The 27,595-nt window shown below is 36.3% G+C and overlaps 1 protein-coding gene across 1 annotated transcript in view; it reads left to right on the top strand.

Annotated features, from left to right (window-relative positions):
• The window catches only part of LOC136853094 (uncharacterized), a 188,968-nt gene that overhangs the window by 25,496 nt on the left and 135,877 nt on the right, over positions 1-27,595 (top strand). The window contains exon 6 of the mRNA XM_067128408.1: positions 23,840-23,964. Within this exon, the coding sequence (XP_066984509.1) occupies positions 23,840-23,964 (125 nt within the window). The remainder of the gene's footprint in view (positions 1-23,839; positions 23,965-27,595) is intronic.

Genomic DNA, 27,595 nt, shown 5'->3' with positions numbered 1-27,595 from the left:
CTCTCTCTCTCTCTCTCTCTCTCTCTCTCTCTCTCTCTCTCTCTCTCTCTCTCTCTTAATTATTCCATGTTGTCATATTCCACTTATAAAGAACAAACGATGAAAAAGAGAGGCCTCTCTCTCTCTCTCTCTCTCTCTCTCTCTCTCTCTCTCTCTTAATTATTCCATGTTGTCATATTCCACTTATAAAGAACAAACGATGAAAAAAGGGAGGCCTCTCTCTCTCTCTCTCTCTCTCTCTCTCTCTCTCTCTCTCTCTCTCTCTCTCTCTCTCTCTCTCTCTCTCTAATTGTTCCATGTTGTCATATCCCACTTATAAATAACAAACGATGTTAAACAGAGACCTCTAGTCTCTCTCTCTCTCTCTCTCTCTCTCTCTCTCTCTCTCTCTCTCTCTCTCTCTTAATTGTTCCATGTTGTCATATCCCACTTATAAAGAACAAACGATGATAAAGAGAGGCCTCTCTCTCTCTCTCTCTCTCTCTCTCTCTCTCTCTCTCTCTCTTAATTATTCCATGTTGTCATATTCCACTTATAAATAACAAACGATGAAAAACAGAGACCTCTCTCTCTCTCTCTCTCTCTCTCTCTCTCTCTCTCTCTCTCTCTCTTAATTGTTCCATGTTGTCATATCCCACTTATAAAGAACAAACGATAATAAACAGAGACCTCTACTTTCTCTCTCTCTCTCTCTCTCTCTCTCTCTCTCTCTCTCTCTCTCTCTCTCTCTCTCTCTCTCTTTCTTAATTGTTCCATGTTGTCGTATCCCACTTATAAAGAAACGATGATAAACAGAGGCCTCCACTCTCTCTCTCTCTCTCTCTCTCTCTCTCTCTCTCTCTCTCTCTCTCTCTCTCTCTGTCTCTTAATTGTTCCATGTTGTCATATCCCACTTATAAATAACAAACGATGATAAACAGAGACCTCTACTCTCTCTCTCTCTCTCTCTCTCTCTCTCTCTCTCTCTCTCTCTCTCTCTCTTAATTATTCCATGTTGTCATATCCCACTTATAAAGAACAAACTATGAAAAAGAGAGGCCTCTACTCTCTCTCTCTCTCTCTCTCTCTCAATTATTCCATGTTGTCATATCCCACTTATAAAGAACAAACGATGATGAACAGAGGCCTCTCTCTCTCTCTCTCTCTCTCTCTCTCTCTCTCTCTCTCTCTCTCTCTCTCTCTCATATCCAAACCAGCCTGAGCTCTATTCGTCATAGAAATGATTGCCTCCTAATGACGTAATGGCACTCTCGAGGGTAAGCGAGGCGAGTCAGAGGTTTTCGAATCCAGCCCCTTCTATTTATCTAAGCAATTTCGCCCCAGGTTCCAGATCCCTTTTAGAGCGTTGTGCTCGCGATCAAAATTCCCTTTAGCGTCCATCCGAACAGGTTCAAAAGAGCTTCAAGCAAGCAGGCAAGGAAGCAAACAAGAGCGTGCCAGTGTGTGTGTGTGCGTGTTTGGATGCAATTTCAAGCTTGCCATTTAAGCCGTATATTCATCCTTTTTTTTTTCTTTTGTACTGTAATAATCTTCCGTGTAACTTTCATTGTCATTGTTGCCTGTGACTTGTGGTGGTTTTAAAGAAGTAAGATTGTTTTGTTTGTTTCTTCTCTGTTTATGTACGCCATTTCGTGCGGGCTTTGTTTGTGTACCTTGCTTTCTTGATTATATGCTTGGCAGTTTATTACTGTGTGTTCAAAGCGGTAATATTAATTAATGCAATGTAGATTAGTTTATATTTGTATACTACGAAACGTACAATTCCAGTAGGTGTACTTGATGTATTTGTGTTGTACAGTCGACAGTAGGTAAATTTTATGTGCCTGTACTTTTGTGTACTGTTTGTTGCAGATATGCCCAGTTTACAGTGTACATTTGGTTGTAGATGCCATAGAACTGTATTGTGTATAATATTAATCTATCTGTCTGTCTATCTGTCTGTCTAATCTGTATTTCTGTATCTGTCTAATAAATGTATATACATATATATATATATAAATATATATATATATATATATATATATATATATATATATATATATATATATATATATATATATATATATATATATATATATATATACAGTACATATAAGTATATAGTCTAAATATATATATATATATATATATATATATATATATATATATATATATATAAATATATAGTCTAAATATATATATATATATATATATATATATATATATATATGTATATAGATATGCAGTGTGTATTGGCAGTGTGGGGGGCAAAATTCGGGGGGGTGGGGCAAAGAGTCATGGGAGAGATATCGTAAGTGTTGCTGGGCCACGTCAATATGAGAAGTGTCGTGGAGATTTATTTTCGTCTCCATTTCTCAGAAATGGCAGATGATGTCATTGGCTTTGAAGATATTGTATACTTGAGTCCAGTGATCTCATGTACATTATGTCACTCTTTCTTATTTATTTATTATCATGAATCTTTATTTTCTCTCACGCATCTATTAGGTATTGATAGAAAATTTTGCTTAATTTAAATGTTACGGAAATTTTGCTCGAATTCTTGAGATCGCTAAAAACAAACCAGTTATTAATGCTAAGCGTTTGTTCCTTCGCTAAAAAACAAACCAGTTATTAATGCTAAGCATTTGTTCCTTTGCTAAAGTCATCCCTAAACAAAACAAAAAAGTATTTACTGCTATTAAGTAGTAACTGTTTAAATGTCTTTTCCTGTAATCTCAAGTGGAACTGACCTTTCACTATTTGTAATTGCGGTTAATTTTTCTTATTTCAGAATCACGTTTCTTGCAGTATCTGTTAAGTTTGTATTTAATGATGCTTCATCACAGCAATAGTTACTCTTACGTTTTAAGATGCTTATTGCAGTTCATACATACTGTAGGAGTTTGTTTTTATAACGATCATTTTTAGTTTTCTGTAAAAGAAAACTATTGAGATGGCTATTTGTCTGTCCGTCCGAACTTTTTCTGTCCACCCTCAGATCTTAACAACCACTGAGGCTACAGGGCTGCAAATTAGTATCTTGATCATCCTCCCTCCAATCATCAAACATACCAAATTGCAGCCTTCTAGCCTCATTAGTTTTTTATTTTATATAAGGTTAAAGTTAGCCATGATCGTGCCAACACAGGCCACCACCGGGGTATGCCTGAAAGTTTCATGGGCCGCGGCTGGGAGTTTCAAGGGCCGTGGCGGAGAGTTTCATATAGCATTATACGCTGTACAGAAACCCGATTGCCCCGAAGAAACTTCTGCGCATTTTTTTACTGGTTTCTGCTTTAAATGACTTCGCATCCGTGCCTGTAATTCTTTCATTCCTTTATTGTAGTTCTCTTGCATTTGTCGAATATTATTAATAACGCGGCAGTTTTTCGACAGCCATTTTATTTACTTATCCATATTGCCGTAATTTAAATTTTGTTTTATCAAATGCTACATATTGCAATACTTTTTTAATACATATAAAATATAAGTAACATTTCAGGCTATGTTATTCACATTAGGGCATTTGATTTTTCTCTTATTTCAACGAATGTTGATATGGTATAATTACTGTTCTTAATTACCGCACATTTTGACCCTTCCCTCACTTTCACATTTGCAACATTATTTGCTTACTAGAATGTCTTTCCCCCTTCTCCTCATGTTCTTTATTATCGTTCGTTGCACTCCCCTTTGTTTTTCTCTCTCCACGTTTTTAATGTCCGTGTAGGCATTGTTTCTCCACGTGTCTCAGCAGAGGGCGAGCCAATCGATTTCTGTGACAATGGATACTTTGCATGCTAACAAGATTCGGGTGTAACACCGACCGCGCACGCTCTATCTCGTCTGGGATGCAAGACGCGCTTTATAATAATAATAATAATAATAATAATAATAATAATAATATTATTAATAATAATAATATTCTTCATTTCAGCTCAAGGCCATATACATGGAATATACAAAAGTAGAGACAATACAATGCACACAAATCTAGATACACGAGATAAAATGATAAAAAAGATAATTGTCAACATCCACACAGTTGCTGAAGCACTAGTAAAAAAATAGTAATTGTAATAATGGTAATGACAGTGCTATTATTGAGAATTATAGTGAAAATTAAAAGTGATAACAGTTACAAAACAGCCATTCTTTTTCTCTGATTAGGAAATGGCCTCTTCCAGAAAACCCCCCTTTTTTGGGGGGGGTTATAGAAAGGCCCTTATTTGGGATGACTCGTCTTCCTTTTGTGTTTGGTTATTCTCGTGCGAGTACTTCCACTTCTTGGTTGTGTTTACCCGCTTCTCTGCAAGTTGTACTTTTTTCACTATGCAAAATTACTCAGTGCAAAAATCTTTTCACCTGGGAGTTTCAAGCTCTGGAAATCTTTTGGCTTTTTTTGTGTTCCCAGTACTCACCAGTCATTTTGTCTTCAGTAGCGGAATTCACTTTTAGTTTCCTGTAAAAGAAAGATATTAGTTTTCTATAAAAGAAAACTATTAAGATGGCTATTTGTCTGCCCGTCCGCCCTCAGATCTTAAAAACTACCGATGTTAGAGGGCTGCAAATTGGTATGCTGATCATCCACCCTCCGATCATCATACATACCAAATTGCAGCCCTCTAGCCTCAGTAGTTTTTATTTTATTTAAGGTTAAATTAGCCATAATCGTGCATCTGGCACCGTAGAGTCCAATTCCGGAGGCTTCCCCGACACACCTTCACTTGACCACATCTGGGGAGCAATTGAACGCTGCCCGGGTGTAGCTGTGAGAGTTTCTTACTGCAGCACACAGAAAACTCGATTGCGCCGAAGAAGCTGCGGCGCATTGTTTACTTGTTTGTTTTGTTATTGTAGTCAAGCAAGTAAAGCACTCTCACTTTCTTTCTTATGGGTAATCTGAATGTACTGTATATTTATAATTTCTCTTTAAATCTCCTTTTTCTGTAAGAAGCAGAATGTACAATCACTCAAAAAGGTTTTGCAACATACTTCAAAACTTTTCGGACAACAGCTTATGATAGCGACATCTGGCGCTATTTGGCAACTCAGTTGTAAGCGCGTGAAACAACTGAACACTACATTGGTGGGTCCGAGAAATTACCTGCAGTTTCCCTTAAACAGGGCTTTTTCTGATACTGCTTACTGTTGTCATACTTTACTTAATAAAAGGATGTTACTATAATACTTCAGAGGTCATCGCTGTTCTTATATTTTAATATTTTCATCTCCAACTGCCATCACTATCGTTGTTTTATCTCCTTCATATGTGTGAACTTTGTAGACATAGGCCTACGACTGTGATAAGTTGAACTATTAGTCTTATTAACATCAACAAATACGACTTTTGTGAAGATTTGCTTGCACATTATTATTATTAATCGAATTTTTGAATGACTAATACAAAATATGTATAACAGATTGTTTTGAACTAATGAAACTTAATACAAAATATATATAACTAGACTAATCAGATGATTCATATACAATCTGTTTTTGTAATATATTTTCATATATGTTAATTTTAGTTGATAATAAGTCCACCGTCCCGTGGGGTCAGACCAGCGACGGACGAGAAATCAGGACTACAGTGACACACTAACCAGTCGGCCACTGGTTGGTGTGTCACACATTCCCTGACACAGGACTACACACCGGTCGGCCGCTGGTTGGTGTGTCACACACACGACACACACTAAAAAACGCCGACTATATATATATATATATATATATATATATATATATATATATATATATATATATATATATATATATATATATATATATATATATATATATATATATATATATATATATATATATATATTATATACAGTATATATAATGCCGTTATCATATGTAATTTCTCATTTCTTTCATTGCTACTTAGGCCTATCATTTTGATGCCTCTTATGAAGTTAACCGAATATATAACGCCTATTTTTGTATTTCTTATTATTTAAGTTTCTAAAGAATTAAAATTAGCAAGAAGTTCAACATTAATTTAGTTATGCTAAACGCCAGCAGTGAAGAAGACTACCATGCTCATCAGTGGAGAGTGTCTCCTCCTCTTCGCAAAAGATGATTCTTATAGAAATCATCGGCCACTGGATTATATTATAACGCAAACCCTAGCCTCTGTTCTTTGTGTTTCGCTGATATGAAGTGTTTCTTGGCAGGAGTATGATGAAATAATATTTTGGTCTCATGTAGCCTGTTACGGATGGTTTGAGCAGCAACTTGAAGGGAAAGTGTAATGTTCTCTCTTTATGGCAACACCGGCTTGTCAGGGGAGTTAGGCGGAGCTCCTTCAGTGATCATCCGATGATGCAACAATGGGGTCGTCTTCCACTTTTTACAATGAATTTATCATATTTCCTCGTTCTCTCTGTTGTTTTATTCCTCTATACATGGTTGTTTTATTTACGCTAAGCTGCCGAGCAATATCTACAATAGAGACATTAGTCTTATGCAAGCTAATGATTGTGGTGCGGCAGTCTGTTGCCCATCTTATCGGTGCAAGTGGCGAGACAGTTTAGTTTAATTTTCCTACCCGAATGTGGAGTCACGATAACATACGATGTTACGAGATTATTTTCTTTTTTGTTATTGACAACAATAATGGTTGAATTCTTTCTTTCTTTATATATATATAATTTCACTGATGATTATTCAATATTACTTTATTAGTCTAGTTTCTTCTTTGACTCTTTTGCCCAATCATCTGAAGTGAAATTTTTCAAAATGTTTCGTCATTTTTTCTTAATATGAATTTTTCACTCACCATTCTTTTTATATTGTTAACCGTATGATTAATAGCCAAAGTCGAATAAGAAAATTACATTTCCCTTGTAAATATCAAAAGAACAAATTACTGTTAGGTGAACGAAAACTTCTGGAACATGTTGCAAAACATTTTTGAGTGACTGTACATGCTGCATCCATAAAGGTATATTGCAAGACACGTCATTAATTTTATCATTGTTTTTGTAAATACGGATTTATTAATTGAGTCATTACACTAATCTGTCAGCACTGACGGCCAAGAGGAAAAACAATTCTGGCTCGAGAAAAACTGCTGCAACTTATATCGACCAATAACTGCTACTACTACTACTACTACTACTACTACTACTACTACTACTACTACTACTGCAGCATCCACAATTCGTTGAGGCGCCACACTGTCACACTCCAGTGCGCTACCAGAAATTTCTTTCCTCTCACTCTCAGTTTAGTTCCCAAAAGAATTTACCAATTTTCACGGTACTGAATATACAAAAATAAAAATTAAAGCTATCTCTGCATCGTGATCATTACCATTTCATTACCGTCAAACGGTGCATGTCTCTTTGGATAATAAGTACGTTCATTTTGAATTGTCCCTTTACCTGTGGTTTTCAGTATTTACCTTGTTTTTTATGGGTAATGATCTTGAGACACATCACAAATAGAACCGACTTGATAGTTTTCTGTGAAAGAAAACCATTGAGATGGCTTTGTCTGTCCGTCCGCACTTTTTCTGTCCCCACCTCGAATCTTAAAAACTACGGAGGCAAATTGGTAGGTTGATCATCCACCCTCCAACCATCGAACATACTAAATTGCAGCCCTCTAACCTTGGTAGCTTTTATTTTATTTAAGGTTAAATTTCGCCATGATCGTACGTCTGGCACCACTATAGGTGCCAACAACACAGGTCACCACCGGGCCGTAGCTGAAAGTTTCATGGACCGCGGCTGGGAGTTTCACGGGCCGTGGCTGAGAGTTTCATACAGAAAACTCGATTTTGCCGAAGAAACACCGGCGCATTTTTTACTTGTTTTTCATTTTTCCCTCTCCCTCCCTGCAGTCATTACGTACTTACATGTAGTAAAGCTAATTATTCATATTATGATAGATAATGATGCAGTGAGATCAGTATTCATGGAATGTTTCTGACCTCTCAGTGACAGAGAAAACCTTTGCACGATTCCTGTTATCCGATTTCATTTCGAATTTTGACTCCAAGAACTTCGATCCCGGTGATTTCACTCCCGGTAAATTGAGATCCGGTTTCTTTAACCCCCGTAATTTAACTACCAAAATAAGCAAATAGCCTATTTAAGAAGCATATATTTTTTAAATAGCTTAGGGCAGTTACCTTCAGCTTACTAAATAATCAAATTAATGTAATTTCCAATTCATAAATAAGATAATTGCTCTAAGCTATTTAAAAAAATATGCTTCCTAAATTAGCTACTTGCTTATTTTGGGTGTTAAATTACCGGGTGTTAAAGAAACCAGATCTCAATTTACCGGGAGTCAAAATACCGGGCTTGTGATCACCGGGATGCAAATTCCTGAGATGTACACTAGTATTGCACCAGCCCCGGTTTTTTTACAATGCCCCTGGGTTAGGTTAGGTTGGGTTGGTTAAGTAGGATAATTGTTGTAATTTGGGTGTGGGAAACATAATGAGATTATTTTCAAGAAAATTCTGTGGTTAGTTTTTATGATATGGCGTCCCGCTCTTTTCGGGGAAAGGTCCCAATACTCGGTAACATCTCAGGAAAATGCCACCCGGATAAAAAACCAGGAGTCTGCATACCGGCCACCCGTTTCGGCTATGGCGTTCCGTTGAGTTTTACGATCACGAACACACGTGAACAGTTATCACGCCATTAGAGTGACGAAGGGTCACTATCAGTTCAATTATGTGGCTCTGCATCAATTCTCACCTTAAGTATCGACGTTGTTGTACAGCTGCGGACTGCTTCCGTGTTTAATCCTGGTTCGTATCCTGTCGTGGATGGACAGTTTCTTCATCTGACTCCTCAATTCGGATTCAAGGTTTTCAGTGGAAACGAATGCAGAAATATCAAGGAATCGCGAAGCTAAGAGTTCATTGATTGTAGTATGTATATATACATACATATATATACTGTATATATATATATATATATATATATATATATAATATATATATATATATGATAATAACTATTTATATATATATATATATATATATATATATATATATATATATATATATATATATATATATATATATATATATATATATATATATATATATATATATATATATATATATATATATATAAATGTATGTATGTATATGTGTATATGTGTTATATGATATATATATATATATATATATATATATATATATATATATATATATATATATATATATTTATATATATATATATATATATATATATATATATATATATATATATATATATATATATATATATATATACATACTGAATAATTGTTTTATGTCTGTGTTCGTTGCCGTGTGCCGTTACCCATAATGAGAGGGGCGCAAGGATGAGGTTTTCCTCGTACTATATCATCATTCCCTCTGATTCAAGGGTCTCGTGTGTCGTTTGGCGCTGATCATCGATGTTGTGACGCCAGCTCACTGGTAAAATCAATGAAACAGCTCGCTGAGAGATTCGGTAGGAAAAGAATCGTGTGGATGTATGCTTAAATGATGCAGTTAAAAGTATCCGTTTAGTATATAGGAAAATCAGAGTAGACGATACTGAGCGTTAAAGATTCAATTAGAATTATGCAATTCAATACAAAGGAAAAGGAAAGTAGAGAATAATACGCGAAAATGGCAATGTTGTATTCTTTTCGCTGACCCTCGAGTTCCCAACTTCCACAGTAGCAGTTTTTGTGTCAAGGTGTAATGAACGCAATGTCAGTGAAAAGACTCTTCACGGTTCTTACTACACATTAGTGCAATTTACTCAACACCTTGATTTCTCAAACACCTTCAGTTCCTGCCTATTTACGTTTAGTTTGTTGCCTCAACGCCTGATCATCATAAGATAAATATGTTATCACCTTAGCTTATTTTAAAGCGGTTTTTGATTTTTTTTTTTTCTTATAAAATTTATCCCCGTAGGGGAGGTTAGTGCCATCAGTGCACCTCATGCGGTGCACTGTAGGCATTACTTAAGGTTCTTTGTAGCGTGCCTTCAGCCCCTAGCTGCAACCCCTTTCGTTCCTTTTACTGTACCTCCTTTCATATTTTCTTTCTTCCATCTTACTTTCCAGCCTCTCCTAACAATTGATTCATAGTGTAACTGCGAGGTTTTCCTCCTGTTACTCCTTAAAAACCTTCTTACTGACAATTTCCGTTTCAGCGCAGAATGACCTCATAGGTCCCAGTGCTTGGCCTTTGGCCTAAACTCTGTATTCCATTCCATTCCTTTGAATCAAGGGACATTGCTCTTGACATCACATATTGCCGAGGTTCTTATGAATTATTTCTCTTGAATTATTTTTCCCGTCTGTGATCTTAATGATAACTTTTGAATGCATCTCATTATAATGGTTTTTATTGTATACAACAGGTCCACATCCCGATTAAAAACAGATTCTTGCTTTTTCTCTCTCCTGTTTGTTAGTTGGGTTGTAGAATTTTTTCTTGTCAGACGTACCACCAATGTTCTCACGCTTTGGATTGTGCAATAGCTTTTGTAACGTTCTTTTATGAACAGTTCCGTTTCTTATTTCTGTTGTGTCTCGTTTTAAGTTTTATGTAAAAGAAAACTGCTGAGATGTCTATTTGTCTGTCCGTCCGCACTTTTTCTGTCCGCCCCCAGATCTTAAAAACTACTGAGCTAGAGGGCTACAAATTGGTATGTTGATCATCCACCCTCCTATCATCATTTTTTACGTATTTATTGTTCATTATTGCTGATTCGTTATTTTCAGCTTCATGCCTTTCCTGTTCTACTCTTTTACCTTTGCGCGTTCTGTTCTACAGGAGCCACATGTTCTATGGATGTTCGGCCGGCGACTCATCTGTATCATTGATTTATAGTGTATAGTATAATATATAGGTATATGTATATATATAATGAGTGTGTTAAGTATATATTCCTGGATCAAAGATAATATTTACAGTTCACAAAATAACCGTGATGTGGCCTCTGTAATTAGAGCATCATTGATACGACACAGGGACCGGGTTAACTTTTGACGCATTGTACTGTATATGCATGTACGTACAAAGCTATTTACAATAAGGAGATTTGTCAGATTCGTCTATTCAGTCTAGATGTGATACTCCAATAGGCAAAATGTTTTTACGTTCACTGTATTCCATCTTTGTGTGTATGTGTGTGTATGTGTGTGTGTGTGTAAAACGTGTGCAAAGTGTCCAACAATTAGCTAGCCCTAGATAAGGGCCAAACCACGAAAGCTGCTCAGCCCTAAAATGAAAAACTGCAGTATCTGCAAAATTTTCGAAACTAAGATATGCCACCTATTGGGTTCATGAAACACTAATACACAAGTTACTGCAGTTTCAGAATGATTCTTCAATGCTTTCCAGGAGTAATTAGGAGGTCCCATTTGCACTATCTGCAAAATCAGTAGTAAGGCAAGGAGGTATCTACCATTTTCCTCAGTTTTGTACTTTTTCAGATACTGCGGTTTTCCATTTTAGGGCAGTATTGTCCCAGATGTTCACTTCACTTCTCTTGAGGAACTACTGTCATTTTCAAGGACCGTGAGTCATCGTTTTTCTCAAATATCTTTCAAACTAATGATTTGATGGAAATGGTACTTTGACACAGTTTACAAGACACTGCCCGCTAATTTTTGATAATATAGTGCATTGTCAAATGGTGGTAGTTAAGGAATTTACTCTTGACTTTTAAGCTGAAGATGCAGGCTGAAAGAGAGAGGGTGCAGGCTGAAAGAGAGAAAATGCAGGCAGAAAGAGAAAGAGAAGACAGAGAAAAACGAGAAAGAAAAGAAAGAGAAGAAGAGAAAGCTGCTGAAGAATTAAGAAAAATAGCAGAAGAAGAAAGAGAAATAGCTAGACACAAGAGAGAGATGGAAAGGTTGAAAGCTACAGCTGAATTGCCCGTAACACCTACTAACCCTACTCAAGGTGATTCAAACCCTGTATTTGATGTAGTAAGAGTGCAGAAGTTAATTCCAAAGTTTACAGAAGAAGCTCCAGATGAGTTTTTTGATCACTTTGAAAAAGAAAGAGTACAAGGTACTTAAACACACTGTGCTACAAGTTTACCAGATGACCACTGAATATTATAATGAAAGATTCAGATCTTTGAGAAAGGATGACCAGATAACTTTCTTGGATTATGCCTACAAAGTGAGAAGATGTTTTAAACGATGGTTGGAGGTTGCTAAAGTTAAAACATTTGAAGATCTTGAAGAATTAGTTGTTCTTGAACAATATCTTAGGGGAATTCCTGAACACATGAGAGCCTATTTGAGAGAGAGAGAGGTGAATAAACTTGACAAAGCTGCTACACTTAGCGAAGACTTCAACATTATCAGCAGCAGAAGGAACTATAATGTCAAGTACCAGAATCAACGTACAGGTTTTAGGTCTCATCCAAATTTCAGGAGCAGATTTAATGGGAATCCTACAGGTGGCAATACCAAGGCAATGCAGGGTAATATCCCTCAGCAAGCTAATGTAAAATCCTCATATAATAATGTTGCAAGGCCATTAAGGAAGCCTAATGTTGTCTGCTACAAGTGTGGAAGAGCGGGACACTTCAGTCGGGAGTGTCATCAGACACATTGGCAGTCCAAACCAGTTGGTCAAGTAGTAAGAAATGACCAGGTGAAACAGACTACAAAGAACAATGTGGGGAGGAGTCAAGCTCCAGTGAAGACTGAGACTAAACAAGCTGAATGTTTAGCTACCAGTGGAAATGTAACTTCAAGCAGTGAGTGGCTGAGCAGTGTGGAGGCTTTTAAGTCATATATCTATGAGGGTACGCTGACAACTCCAGGAGGAAGTGTGCAGGTACCAGTCAAGGTGTTACGTGATACAGGGAGCAACCATAGTGTGGTAGTCCGTGGCGTTCACCCCCAGTTGGAGGAGAATCTTACAGGAGATTCTGTTATTTTGAAGGGTATAGGAGGAAAAGAGGTAACTCCTATATGCCGCTTACACCTGTCATGTGAATTAGTGACAGGAGATGTTGATTTTGCTGTAAAGGACTCACTGGCTGTTGAAGGTGTACATGTTCTGTTAGGGAATGAAGTTGGTGGTGTGCCATTTGTTCCTTGTCCTATGGTGACAGATAAACCATTGAGGATTAGTCCTACGGTAGATTTGGAGAAGAATAACCCCCACCTGTTTCCTAGCTGTGTGACTACTAGGAGCATGAAGAGGACTATGCCTGTAATTGAAGAGACTGAGGATTTACCCACTCAAGAAGGCTCTTTGAGCTTGGAAGAGTTGTTCCAGGGAAATGATGTTTCCCCTAATGTTGACCAAGAAGAGGTTTCCCAAGAAGAAGCTGTCGTCCCTGAAGAGACTCTGAGTAGTCAAAATGTTCCTGAAGATAACAGTGAAACTACAGTAGCTGAGTTAGCAGATATTGAGAGATCAACCCTTGAAGTTGGTCAGGTGACCAGGGAGAAGCTAATGGACCTACAGAAGAAGGATGTATCCTTAGCTGAGTTGTTTTTCAGAGTTGTTGATCAAGAAGTTATGCAACAAACTCCTACCTGTTATTATCTGAAGGAAGGTTTGCTAATGAGGAAGCATAGACCTGCAGATATACCAGGAGATGCTGAATGGGGCGAATATCATCAAATTTTGATCCCACGTCCATTGAGGAAGCAAGTAGTAGCAGTAGCTCATGAGTCTGGACATATGGGAATCAGGAAGACTGTGGAGAAGACCATGAAATACTTTTTCTGGCCTGGACTTCACAAAGATGTTAGCAAGTTCTGTCGGGAGTGTCATACCTGCCAGATAGCTGGAAAGCCAAATGAAATCATTCAGAAAGCCCCCCTGCAACCTATAGAAGTTAGAGGAGAACCCTTCAGCAAGGTGATTATAGATATGGTTGGACCACTGCCGAAGACGAAGAAGGGTCATGAGTACTTGTTAACACTGATGTGTCCTGTGACAAGATATCCTGAGGCAATTCCTGTAAGAAACATATCTGCCAGGATAGTTGCTGAGAAACTAGTGGAGTTTTTCTCAAAGTTTGGGATACATGAAATTGTACAAAGTGATAGAGGAACCAATTTCACTTCCAAACTGTTTCAGGATGTGATGAACTTGTTAGGAGTGAAACAACAGTTGTCCACTGTGTATCACCCAGAGACTCAAGGAGCCTTGGAAAGGTTTCACCAGACATTGAAAAGTATGCTGACTAAGTATTGTCCTGAGTCAGGCAGAGACTGGGATGTTGGTGTACAACTGATGTTATTTGAAATTAGGAATGCTTATCAAGAAAGCATGGGTTGTTCACCTAATGAGATGATTTTTGGTAGAGAAGTGAGAGGACCGTTGAAAATTCTTGCAGAAAATTGGGAAGACAATAAAGTGGAAGTCCAAGGAGAGTATGTAAAGAACTTGAGGAAAAGATTGGAAGAGATTAGAAAATTCTCTTTAGAAAATCTGAAACTGAGTCAAGAGAAAATGAAAAGGAGATATGATAAGAAGACTAAGCTAAGAAATTTTAGTGTTGGTCAACAAGTGTTACTGTTTTTACCTGTCAAGAGATTTCCCCTTTCCAACAAGTTTCAAGGTCCTTGCAAGATAATTGAGAGGTTAAGTGATAGAACTTATGTAATTGAAACACCAGAAAGATGAAGACGAAAAAGGAAGGTACATGTAAACCTCTTAAAACCTTACTTCTCAGAAACCAAAATGGAAACTGTGTTAATAACCCAAACAACTTCAACTACAGAAGACGACGATGGATATGAATTGGGAGCTGAAAGCAAGATGAATAATTCTTCAATTTTGGAAAATTTGGAGGATAAACTGAAACATCTGAGTGTTGAGCAAGGTGGTGAGTTCTGCGAAGTGATTAGAAACTTCACAGAACTATTTGCAGATGTACCTAGGCGCACTGATCTGATCAAGCATGAGATCAAGATCCAAGAAGATGGCAGACCATTCAAGCAGAGAGCTTATCGCCTATCACCTTATCATCGAGATGTTCTGAAGAAAGAAGTTGAATATTTGTTACAGCATGGATTAGCAGAACCCAGTTCAAGTCACTACAGTTCTCCATGTGTGTTAGTGAAGAAACCGGATGGCTCATTTAGGATGTGTACTGATTATAGGAAACTGAATTCCATCAGCGTGGCTGACAATTATCCTTTGTATCTTATAGATCAGTTACTTGATAATGTGGGGCAAGCCAAGTTTGTCTCCAAGATAGACTTGTTGAAGGGATACTATCAAATTCCCTTAGATGAGAATGCTAAGTTGCTGTCAGCTTTTATCACTCCTTTTGGACTGTACCGGTATACTGTTCTGCCATTTGGTCTGATGAATGCACCTGCAACGTTTCAACAAGTGATGGATCAACTGCTAGGGTCCATAGAAGGAGTAGGTGTATATTTGGATGACATAGTCATTTACTCTACAACCTGGGAAGAACATCTGAAGATCCTGAGGAAAGTTTTCAAGAAACTAAGGGAAGCAGGACTAACAGTCAACCTAGAGAAGAGTGAGTTCGGGAAGGCAACTGTGCAGTATCTTGGGTTTGAAGTTGGGAAAGGCATTCTCGCTCCAGTAAATGCTAATGTAGAAGGTATCCATAAGGCTACCCCACCTACTACTAGGAAACAGTTACAGAGATTTTTGGGCATGGCAGGATTCTATCGACGTTTCTGCCCGAATTTCTCAGCTGTAGTAGCCCCCTTAACAGACTTAACTAGTCCCAAAGCTAAGTTTGTTTGGACTACAGAATGTCAAGAATCCTTTGAGAAGGTAAAAGTCATTTTAACTTCAAGACCAGTACTTCGGGCTCCAGACTTCAATAAGAAATTTGTGATACAAGTTGATGCCTCTGACTGTGGAATTGGAGCTGTACTACTTCAAGAAGATGAGAGTGAACTTTTGCATCCCGTATGTTTCATGTCTTCGAAACTGAAAAAGCATCAGAAAGTGTATTCCACGATAGAAAAAGAAACTCTAGCCTTAATCACAGCATTGAAAAAGTTTGAAGTGTATGTGAACAGACCTAGGAATGAAGAGATTTTAGTGCTGTCTGATCACAATCTGCTCACGTTTTTACAGCGGATCAAGAATCACTACCAGAGACTCACTCGGTCGTCTCTGTGCTTGCAACCCTATAATATTAAGGTAGAGCATATTTCAGGTAAGAACAACGTGGTTGCTGATTACTTATCCCGTTGTGAATCGTTGGATTCAACCCCGGGATAACCAATCTTCTGGGGGGAGGAGTCTTATGCTGTGGTTTTCATAATGCAGTAATCTCCCCGTGTTTATGTGTGAGTTGTTGTATAACTGTATAATTTTGTATTCAGAGTTAGCGTAAAGTTACAGTGATTAAACGCTGTATGGTTTGAGAGAGGACGGTAGGCATGTAGAGAGGAGGGACAGAGGCTGATTGTTCTGGAGAGAGAGCCCTTGTTCGTTGTATAGAGATGCAATTTGTTTAGTCGGTATTCAAAACTTGCTGAGATTAACACCCTCTCATATGACTAAATCCATTAATGTACAAGATGTTAGGGGACTCCATCAAAACACTGTGGAAAAACCTACCACGCAGATAGACGCCCATACAGAGGAGTCCACATTGAGAGACCATTATCCGTGCGGAAAGGAGCTGCCTTCTTTGCTCCCAATCTCTCTCTCTCTCTCTCTCTCTCGCTCTTGTTGTAACATAATTGATATTTTGGTAGACGATGGTCACTCATATCCTTTAACTGTTTAATTCCTTAGTAAATGTGTCTGAGTTATCTGAACAGTGTATTTTATTAAAAGTGTGTATAACGGCGCCTGATTAAAAACACGAAGCAATTTGGTACCAAGGTATTGTAACATAATTATTGGTTTTTAGTGCACTAAAATAATATTTAGAGTGGTTATATGTAAAGATACCTTTTCACCTTTTTAATATTTTTTTGTGTTATATGTTTTATGTTTTATCTTTTTATACATATATGTGATGTGTTTGCTATTGCCTTAATTTTTGCTCTACATTTTTTTATATTTAATTTTTTGCAGAGTATATTTCTGTGTCTTTTGTATCCACATTTTTACATGATTGATTTATTTGCCTTATTTTGTTTAACACTTGGGAATTGAAATTTTGTTACTTAACAATTTAAATTCTTCTTGAATAATATTTTGATTAATTAATAAATTAATTTCTGAGTTAATTTTGACTGATGATTAATTCAGATTTAGTCTAATTTTGTTTTGTTTTCAAGTAATAATAAATTTCCCTGAGACTGTTAATGTCATGTTAATCTTTGAATTTAGAAATAAATTTTTGTATTTAAATATTATATCAGAGTTTCATTCATTGACCCACCAGTAATTTTGATTTGAATTAGAGATAGAGTGGTAAGTGAGATGTTTTCCTTCAAGTAATTGAAGTGAGCTCGAACCAGGGAAATGAAATAAATAGAAATACTTGAACTTTTATAGTGTTAATGGAGTGACGCCCTTAGATTTTACCTCACACCTGTTTAACGAACTTATTCTGCTTTCTTTCATGATTGATAAGTTTTATACGGGATCACTGTTGCCTTTAGAGAAATCAGTCGGTTTGTATGTGTGATGAGGGTTCAGGTGTCTGGCTATTGTGAGGTAACTATAATTGTTGAATAAATGGTAAGTTTGGTAATCAAATATCAAGCACTTAGATACCAGGTTTGATTTGAAGAACAGACACTGGACACTTCGTCACAATATATATATATATAATATATATATATATATATATATATATATATATATATATATATATATATATATATATATATATATATACATATACAGTACTTCGTTACATGTACACAAGACTTTTTCTACATACGGATGTTAAGCCAGAAATATCACCATATAAAACACTATGCCTTGGGAATACCCGAGTCAAAGGAATTTCAATTGCCAAGGGCATCTGGGGCTACCTGATAACCCAGTGATTATGTCGACAGTCAGTCCCTGTAACTGAGCCAAACGTCCTGGTTGCAATTATGGTTGGGGCAGACGCATTCATCGATTAAAATTCATCTTGGGTGTAAGTTGTTAACACGGTACAGAGCATCAGACGTTCAGACATTAAGTGATATCTGTAGCCTAATATTTGTAACTTGATATATTCACACACACACACATATAATATATATAAATATATATATATATATATATATATATATATATATATATATATATATATATATATATTATATATATACATTTCTTTCTTGGCACTTATATATAGATGGCTAATTGTTAGACACTTCAAACGTACAGTTTATTGAATGGCACGCAACTAAAAGGTGCAATACTGCCAACTTAAGATAAATTTGCTTATAAAATTCATCATATCTATATAAATTGGATGATTCTGACAAATCTCCCTAATGTAAAGTCTTATACATGCATAAATAGTGCGTCAGAAGTTAGTCCAGTTGCTGCAGAGTAAAAATGACGTTCTAATTTTATGGACCACACTGCCATTATTTGGTGAGCTTTTCTTGATCATAAATCTTCACCGTTAGTGCGTTTTTTATGCGTAAATACATTCTTAATATCCAAAACGCCAATATGTACGAGTATTTATATAAACGTGTATATATATATATATATATATATATATATATATATATATATATATATATATATATATATATATATATATATATATATATATATAATATATAATATAATGTATGTATATATATATATATATATATGTATTTTCATTTTTTACTTTTATTACTGTTGTTTTTACTGAGTCTGGTTTTAATTTGTAAATTTTGTATATTTTACAGCCCCGACGATGAGACTTAACGTCTCGAAAATTTGGAAAATAAATGTATAATGCTCCGCTAGCTTTTTTCTGTCCTATTCCTGCTGAAACTCCAGCGTTCCAGATGCTCTAACCTTCCTGCTTTCCTGTGTGTGTGTGTGTGTATACACATATATGTGTATATTTATATATATATATATATATATATATATATATATATATATATATATATATATATATATATATATATATATATATATGAACATGAAATATTTTCTGTTAAAACAGTAATCCATCTGATAGAAGGAACCCATAAAACGCCAAAAGGTAGAAAGTTATTCCTTTCGTCATTCGTAGGATCATGTAAATTGAAGGATTACAGTTAGTATCCTGTTGGTGGTGACGACGGTTGGGTGTTTATGGGAAAGGGCGTTTTTATGGCCCCCTTCTATTAGATATACACTGTATATACATTATATACATATATATACTGTACATATATATAATATATATATATATATATTTTACGTTTTTCCTGCGATTTTAGTTTGAAATATGCTCTGTGAGACAGGTAGCAACGATTTAAGGTAATTTAGCCTTGTGATTCTGACTTCGTGGGTCCAGGAAAACGTAAAAAAGAGGAAAACAAGGACAATTTCATGTGAGCATAGGGCTCTTGTTACTGAGGAAATATTACATAAAACACGTGGGCAAATTTAAAGGAGTGTATTTACATAAATGACATCAGTACAGGAAAGAGGAACTCAAGTAGATTTCTGATCCTGAAGGGGATTCCTACGGGATTGAATGAAACTGGGGGATTCCAGACACAGTCCGAGAAGCTTCCACGAAATAGGGTCCCTCTGAAATGAGAGATATGCACATTATACGCCAGTAATGAAAATAGACATAAGAATAATGAATTCGAAGCTGCACTGAGGGTGCCAGAGGACTTCGATGGAGTAATAAAGACTTAATACTGGCGATGCAAGAGGCGCACGGACATTAGACTGGGGATTCGGTGATTACTGGCTCACTATTTAAAAAATGTTACGAGACAAAGCGTGACTGAAATGGGGCTCTTCCAGGGCACTTTACCGTAGCAGATTTTCCGAGGGCGTGAAATGGCGGTCCGTGGATGACTTGTGATTTCCGAGGGCGAGTCTCTTCCACGTGGTGAGATGCAAGGGCTTCCGTAAAGGGGCAAGGCGATGGGGACTCCTCGAAACTCCAAGCAATGGCGTGTGGGCTCGAGGCAGGCCAACGGTGGGACGAACACTTGGAATGCGGTCGAGGGGCACGAGGAAAAAGTATACTTTGGAAAGGGCCATGTGGTTAGGATGCAAGGGCATCGATGGGGCCAGGTGTTGAGGACGTCTTCACTTCATATCTTTCAGCACGCGTGTGAGCCTCGAGACCTCGTGGGTTTCTGCTTTTATCCCCTCCTATGGGGCAGGGGGTGCGTCCAACACATAGGGGTTTTGAATCATATGCACCTGATGCCCGCAGGGGAGGCTTTGCCTGTAAGAAAACACCCAAGACAGATTACTTTTGCCTCGAAGTAAAGTTCTGTTTTAAAAAAGTGAGTGGCACAGGGGAAACCCTTGTATTCTGACCGTGCTAAGTCGATAGACAGATGGTCTGTCGATCAGGCGGCTGGCAGTACATGAAAACAACAGAACAACCAACAACAACAAAAAGAGGCAATTTGGGAGGCAATTTGCTAGCGAATTCTTGCTAATCATAATAATAATATATATATATATATATATATATATATATATATATATATATATATATATATATATATATATATATATATATATATATATATGAATATGAAATATTTTCTGTTAAAACAGTAATCCATCTGATAGAAGGAACCCATGAAAACGCCAAAAGGTAGAAAGTTATTCCTTTCGTCATTCGTAGGATCATGTAAATTGAAGGATTACAGTTAGTATCCTGTTGGTGGTGACGACGGTTGGGCGTTTATGGGAAAGGGCGTTTTTATGGCCCCCTTCTATTAGATATACACTGTATATACGTTATATACATATATATACTGTACATATATATAATATATAATATATATATATATATATATATATATATATATTTATATATATAAATATATATATACATATATACATATAAAGGACTAGTGTCGAAAGGCCTCGATGGCACTCCAGTGTTTCCGTTTCCTTCGTATTTTTATCTTTATTTTTATATTCATCATGTTCCATATTTTCGTGATTCAGTTATAAATATATATATATATATATATATATATATATATATATATATATATATATATATATATATATATATATATATATATATATATATATATATATACACACACACACACACACACACAGAGAGAGAGAGAGAGAGAGAGAGAGAGAGAGAGAGAGAGAGAGAGAGAGAGAGAGAGAGAGATTATTTTCAGGAAAGTTTCACCTGAGATGTGAAGCTTACCTAGTCAAGATTCTAGTGTGTAATACATGGTATAAACTACTATAAAGAACACTTTACATCAAATTAAGTACACCATATATATATATATATATATATATAGCTATGTGTGTGTGTGTGTGTGTGTGTGTGTGTGTGTGTGTGTAAATACACACACACATGTATAAATATATATACAATATACATATATATATATATATATATATATATATATATATATATATATATATAATATATTTTATTATATATATAATTAAATTTTCAAATAAAGTTCTAACACTTCGCCCTTTCCCATAACCACCCAACCGTCGCCATCACCAACAGGATACTAATCCTTCAATTTACATGATCCTACAACTGAACTGACGGAAGGAATGAGAACCACCAATCACACGCGAAAAGAGGATTCCTTTCCACGAAGGACGTTTCCCATTAAGGATTTGCCGTCACGAAGGGAAGGGAAGGGTCGTGTCTCAGGGATCAAGGAGTCTGATGAATTTGTTGAATTTACGTGGAATGAACGATGCACGATATCCATCACGTGACAAATTAAACTTTATTTTTAATGACAGGGTAGATTTTCTTGCGTCGCGGCGCGTTTGCAAGGCCATGAATATACGTCTCTTAGTAATCGTATTAATAGTGTATGGAAAAGTTGAAATGTTAGCATAAAATTTATTTACAGGTTTGATATATATATATATATATATATATATATATATATATAACTTTATTTATATATATGTATGTATATATATATATATATTTATTATATATATATATGTATATATATATATATATATATATATATATATATATATATATATATATATATATATATATTTATTTATTTATTTATTTAATTTGATGTATAGAAGAATGATCCACTTACATGCGTTTTCATAGCCCTGGGCTGGACGACCACTATTCTAAACATGTAGTTTATTACCAGACTACCATTAAACCACACACAAAGTAATGGACATCGCGTTTTATCGCATCATCATCATCATCTTATTATTATTATTATTATTATTATTATTATTATTATTATTATTATTATTATTATTATGCAAAACGAGCGAGCATTTACATGGGATAAGCCAGAAAGGCTAAAGGCTTTCAAAGTACGTTGCCTCTGAATAGAATTCGCATATGCTAAAAAGGAAAATAAAATCTTTCACAGGCTAAAATCTATCACACCCAAACACACTTTACATTGTAAATACACACTCTCGCAGTCAAGACAAAATATTAACGAGCACATCATGTATATTCATAATTAGGCGTTGGTGTATTACCACCGACGAAATCTGTTCTGTTTTCCACCTATTCACAATTACTTAATACACTTTTTAAGGAAAGATGTATTGAATTACTTCATTACACCTCCCAAAATTCCAACACGCACGCAAAAGGTATAAAAAAAACCGGGTGATAATGAAACCTTAATGATTTACTATCCATTTCAGGACTGCAAGTCATCGCTTTTCTCAAATATCTTTCAAACTAATTATTTGATCGAAATGGTAGTCTGACACAGTGTACAAGACACCTCGCGCTAATTTTTGGTAATATAGTGCATTGTCAAGTGGTTTTAGTTAGTCTTTTACTCTTGACTTACATGGTGTTGCCAAGCGTCGTCAAACTATGCATTCGAACGCCCCTTATCCCCATCCCATCCCTCCCTCTCCATTCCCCTCCTCATCCCTCATCCCACTTCCCTGGCCTCCCCATCTCCGCCCCCACCCCTTTCCTGTCTACGGGGGATAGCGGACGTTCGACTGCGTAGTTTAGGCCTGCTGACTCATGCGACTTTGCCTTTAACCACAAGGAGGTCACGTTGCCGACCTGACCACAAGAGGGATAAAAGTCTATTACCGGTCATACATACATATACTTGTCGTTTTCAGATATATTTATTAGAGCTGGAATAGACGCGGGTTCGTGTCCCGCGACCGACATCACAGTCTTCAATTTCTTGCGTCTGGATGTCTGGATGTACGGCTTCGTAGTTACAAGCACATCCAAAAAAGCGCGAAGAATTCGAGAAGTTAAGAGAGCATTGTGGCTATTAGAATTACATATGTGTCTGGTAAAAGTGACCAGTAGGGCGTCGACAACAGCACTTTTGTCTCTGAAAGACTTACCGAGATCAAGGATGAGCTGCCCTTCTGGCGCCACTCCGTCAGTAGGAAAAGATGCTCGGTGAAAATGAGTACAGATACGATTTTAATTATGAATGAAGCGTTCTTAAGACTTCACCCCCATGGGAGGTAACGCCGTCGGCGCACTTCCCGCGCCGCACTGTAGGCATTATTTAAGGTTCTTTGCAGCGTCCCTTCGGCCCCTTGCTGCACCCTCTTTCATTCCTTTTACTGTACCTCCCTTCATTTTCTCTTTCTTCCATCTCACTTTCCACCCCCTCCTGACAATTTATTCATTGGGCAACTGCGAAGTTTTCCTCCTATTACACCTTTCAAACTTTTTTTCTCAATTTCCATTTCAGCCCTGAATGGCCTCATAGGTCCCAGCGCTTGGCCTGTGGCATAAATTCTATATTCTGTTCTGTTCTTGAGACTTTACTCCCGCCTTCATTGCAGATGCGTGACGCCGGACACCTTAGAACCCCTGCGTCGTCCAAGACTTCCCATCTTGCGTCGAGCCACCAGCCTTCAGGATGTGACGACGGCCAGATCTCAGCACTCCTTCGCTACTGCTCCTACGAGTAAGCAGCTGCCTCGGGAATTGTTCCCTTTATGGTGTTTCTGTAGTCATTTTTTATGTGTAGAGGTATTTGTTTTCTCTCTCTCTCTCTCTCTCTCTCTCTCTTGTGTATTGAGAAATATATCTGTAATATTAAAGGACTTATTTCTCTCTCTCTCTCTCTCTCTCTCTCTCTCTCTCTCTCTCTCTCTCTCTCTCTCTCTCTCGTTTCGATTTGTGTATGGAGAAATATATCTGTAATATTGAAGGATTGATTGATTTCTCTCTCTCTCTCTCTCTCTCTCTCTCTCTCTCTCTCTCTCTCTCTCTCTCTTTCTCTCTCTCTCTCTCTCTAGTTTTATGTGTAATGAAAATATCTGTAATATTAAAGGATCTCTCTCTCTCTCTCTCTCTCTCTCTCTCTCTCTCTCTCTCTCTCTCTCCTTAGCCAGTTTACATCCCATCGCATAATTGCCTCATTCACTGCTGGATTTGAAAATTAATTTTCGTAAATGTATATTATTATTGCTCTTAGTTTTGCATATAATCTGATAATTGATGTTGATAATGCATGTTTAATGTTTTAATTATTCATTAACGTTTTCATCATTCCATCTCGCGTTATTCCTTCCGGCCCCTATCCTCTGAAATCGTTTTCAAAAAGATTATTCAAATTGATTTTAAACGTATATGTATATGTATACATATACATATACATACATATATATATATATATATATATATATATATATATATATATATATATATATATATATATATATGTGTGTGTGTGTGTGTGTGTGTGTGTGTGTGTGTAGCTGTGTGTACAAATCAATTTATAAACACGTGTGTACATATATGAATATTTATATATTATTGTAATAATAACAATAATAATAATAATAATAATAAGAATGACATTAAATCCGGTAAATCTACTCAGTAAGAGTACGTAACTAATATGACATTAAATCCGGTAAATCTACTCAGTAAGAGTACGTAACTAATATGCAAACATTATCTGGCATAATTGAAAATTCGTATCAGTGACTAATTTATTAATCAACCACCCCTTTGAGGTATTTAAGCGGGGATCATAAAGATAATTGATTAATTTAAGTATTAAAATATCCTTCAGTGTCGACTTAATGAGGGATAAGTACCTTGTTCGTAATAATTATTAAATCTGCGGCAACTCTGGTGATTGCTAATTTGCTGGTATTTGGAGGGCGATTCTCACAATATTATTGCCTCTTTCTCCTCCTGTCTTCCTTTGTTTCTTCTTTATGCTTGCTTAAATTTTTGGAATTTAATCATAGAATTCTTCTCCCCCTCCCCGTCTTTCTCCCATTTGGTAAAACAGCGCTAGGTAAATAGTTGCACTGTAGGTAATGTTTTGTAATGAAGTTAAATGACAGGTTTTCCGCTTGTAATTTTGAATTAAAAACTTTGTTGCATCTTTTAGAAAGTTACTGATTGATATAAAAATTTGTTTGCGAAAAAAAGAAAAATTTAGAAGTACGTTAAGCAGATGTGAATTGTTATGAAAAATATTTCTGTTCAAGATGACAACTGCCCTATTCAGCAGTGGTTCATTCTGTTCGTTTCTTCTAATAATAAATATGAAGGAAATTTGCTCAGATAGACAATCATGAAAATAAATTATATTATATGATATTTACTTAATAAACCTCCATCTCCTTTTTTTTTAATTTGAACAAAAGCAATCTAGATAAAAGTAAAGATTAATTTTTTGTTATACATTTCTCAGGACGTAAATTGGTAACATTGTTAGGCACAGAGCTGTGACCATGAAACAAGTTGTAATCTCCGAATGGTTTCTCCGGATTAGCCATTTTTTATTTTCGTTTTTCTTTGTCATCTGACATTATTTCTCTGACTTAGTTTCACTAGGCACGTGAATATGCAAGAGACACTTAATGACATTTTAGTGTCATGCCATTCACTTTTGCCGTATTTTATTTGCTATTTTATTATCAAGATGTTCCCCGTAGGGATTACTTAGGTACTTTGCAGCGTCCCTTCAGTCCCTAGCTGCAACCCTTTCATACCTTTTACTGCACCTCCATTCACATTCTTTCTTCCATCTTACTTTCCACCCTCTCCTAACAGTTGTTTCTTATTGCGACTGCTTTAAGTTTTTTTTTTCTCCTGTTACACCTTTCAAACCTTTTTACTCTGTTTCCCTTTCAGCGCTGAGTGACCTCATAGGTCCCAGCGCTGAGCCTTTTGCTCAAATTTTATATTTCATTCTGTTCCATTCGCAAGATTTTGGTCACAGTGCAAACTGTCGCAAAACTCTTTGATTGCGGTAATTTTTTTTAGTAACATTTTCCAATGCTTCACACTTCTGATTTTTGGGGGATTTTGGACAAATTATTTTTTATATTTTTAATTTAAACTTTAAAAACTGTTCCCAGTATTATTATTATTATTATTATTATTATTATTATTATTATTATTATTATTATTCAAGATATACCAAAGATTGCACAGGACAACTTAAAACTCCAGTAACTTGCTAAACAAGCTTCCACAGAGAAAAATGATTAATTGTGGAGAGAGGAAAAAAAAAGATTACAAATAAAATTATTCAGCTTTACATACAATAAAAATTTTTCCTCATTCAGCATCCATTGTACCGTGACCCTCCGTGACCTATTATGGCATTAGATCTGACAACGTCGAGGTCAACTCGATCCGTCCAAGCGGATCAGGTCAGCTCATCAGTCAGGCTTTGTCAGGGGAAAGTTGTCAGGCGAGATGTTGGCTTGCGTATTTTAAAGAACTTTACAATTCCCTTTTCGTGGGGAATTTTCCCCAAACTCCTGGCGGATTTTAGTGTAATCTTCCCTGAAATTGGTGGGAAATGGCCCTGCAATTTGCCAGGAATATCCCTAGAGTATGATCGATTCTTCCTTTTTAACTTTGGATATTGAATTTTTTAACATTGATACGGTTCTCTCTCTCTCTCTCTCTCTCTCTCTCTCTCTCTCTCTCTCTCTCTCTCTCTCTCTCTCTCTCTCAGTCTGTTGTCTTTATCATGAGTTAAGTTCATTACGAATGCATTGTTCCCTTTGCAGCTCATTGCTTTACTAATATTTTTTCAATATTCATAATTTGTTTAGGGCCCTAAACCCTCATGTCGTGGAGAGAGAGAGAGAGAGAGAGAGAGAGAGAGAGAGAGAGAGAGAGAGAGAGAGTTCTTCCTCCCTCGACATTCCAAGATTATTCCCATAATCCCACAAGTGTCCCTTGTTCTCCGCATTCAAGTCAAAATGGTTGTGTCCCAGGGAGATACGTTTTTTGTTTATGTTTTTTTTTTTTTTTTTTTTTTTTAATCCTTCGTGCAAGAAAGAAATTGCGAGATTTGAAGAGATTTGTCGTTTGCTAAATGGGAAGACATTACTTGAGCACAATCATATTGAGAATGTCTGACAGGCGGCTGGTTCAGATGTTTCAAAAGCTAGTTAGACAGACACATTGACAGTTCAGAGTAATGTCTCAAGAGACAGGCAAACACTCATGGTCAGGCAACATCAAAAAGTCTAAAAATTCATTGTTTCGGAAAATATATAGATAGCTAACCTGTTTTTCGAAGAGAGAGAGAGAGAGAGAGAGACTATGTGATG

Source organism: Macrobrachium rosenbergii, chromosome 26, assembly GCF_040412425.1.
Source record: "Macrobrachium rosenbergii isolate ZJJX-2024 chromosome 26, ASM4041242v1, whole genome shotgun sequence".
NCBI lineage: Eukaryota > Metazoa > Arthropoda > Malacostraca > Decapoda > Palaemonidae > Macrobrachium > Macrobrachium rosenbergii.
This window is presented reverse-complemented; position numbering and strand designations above follow the sequence as displayed.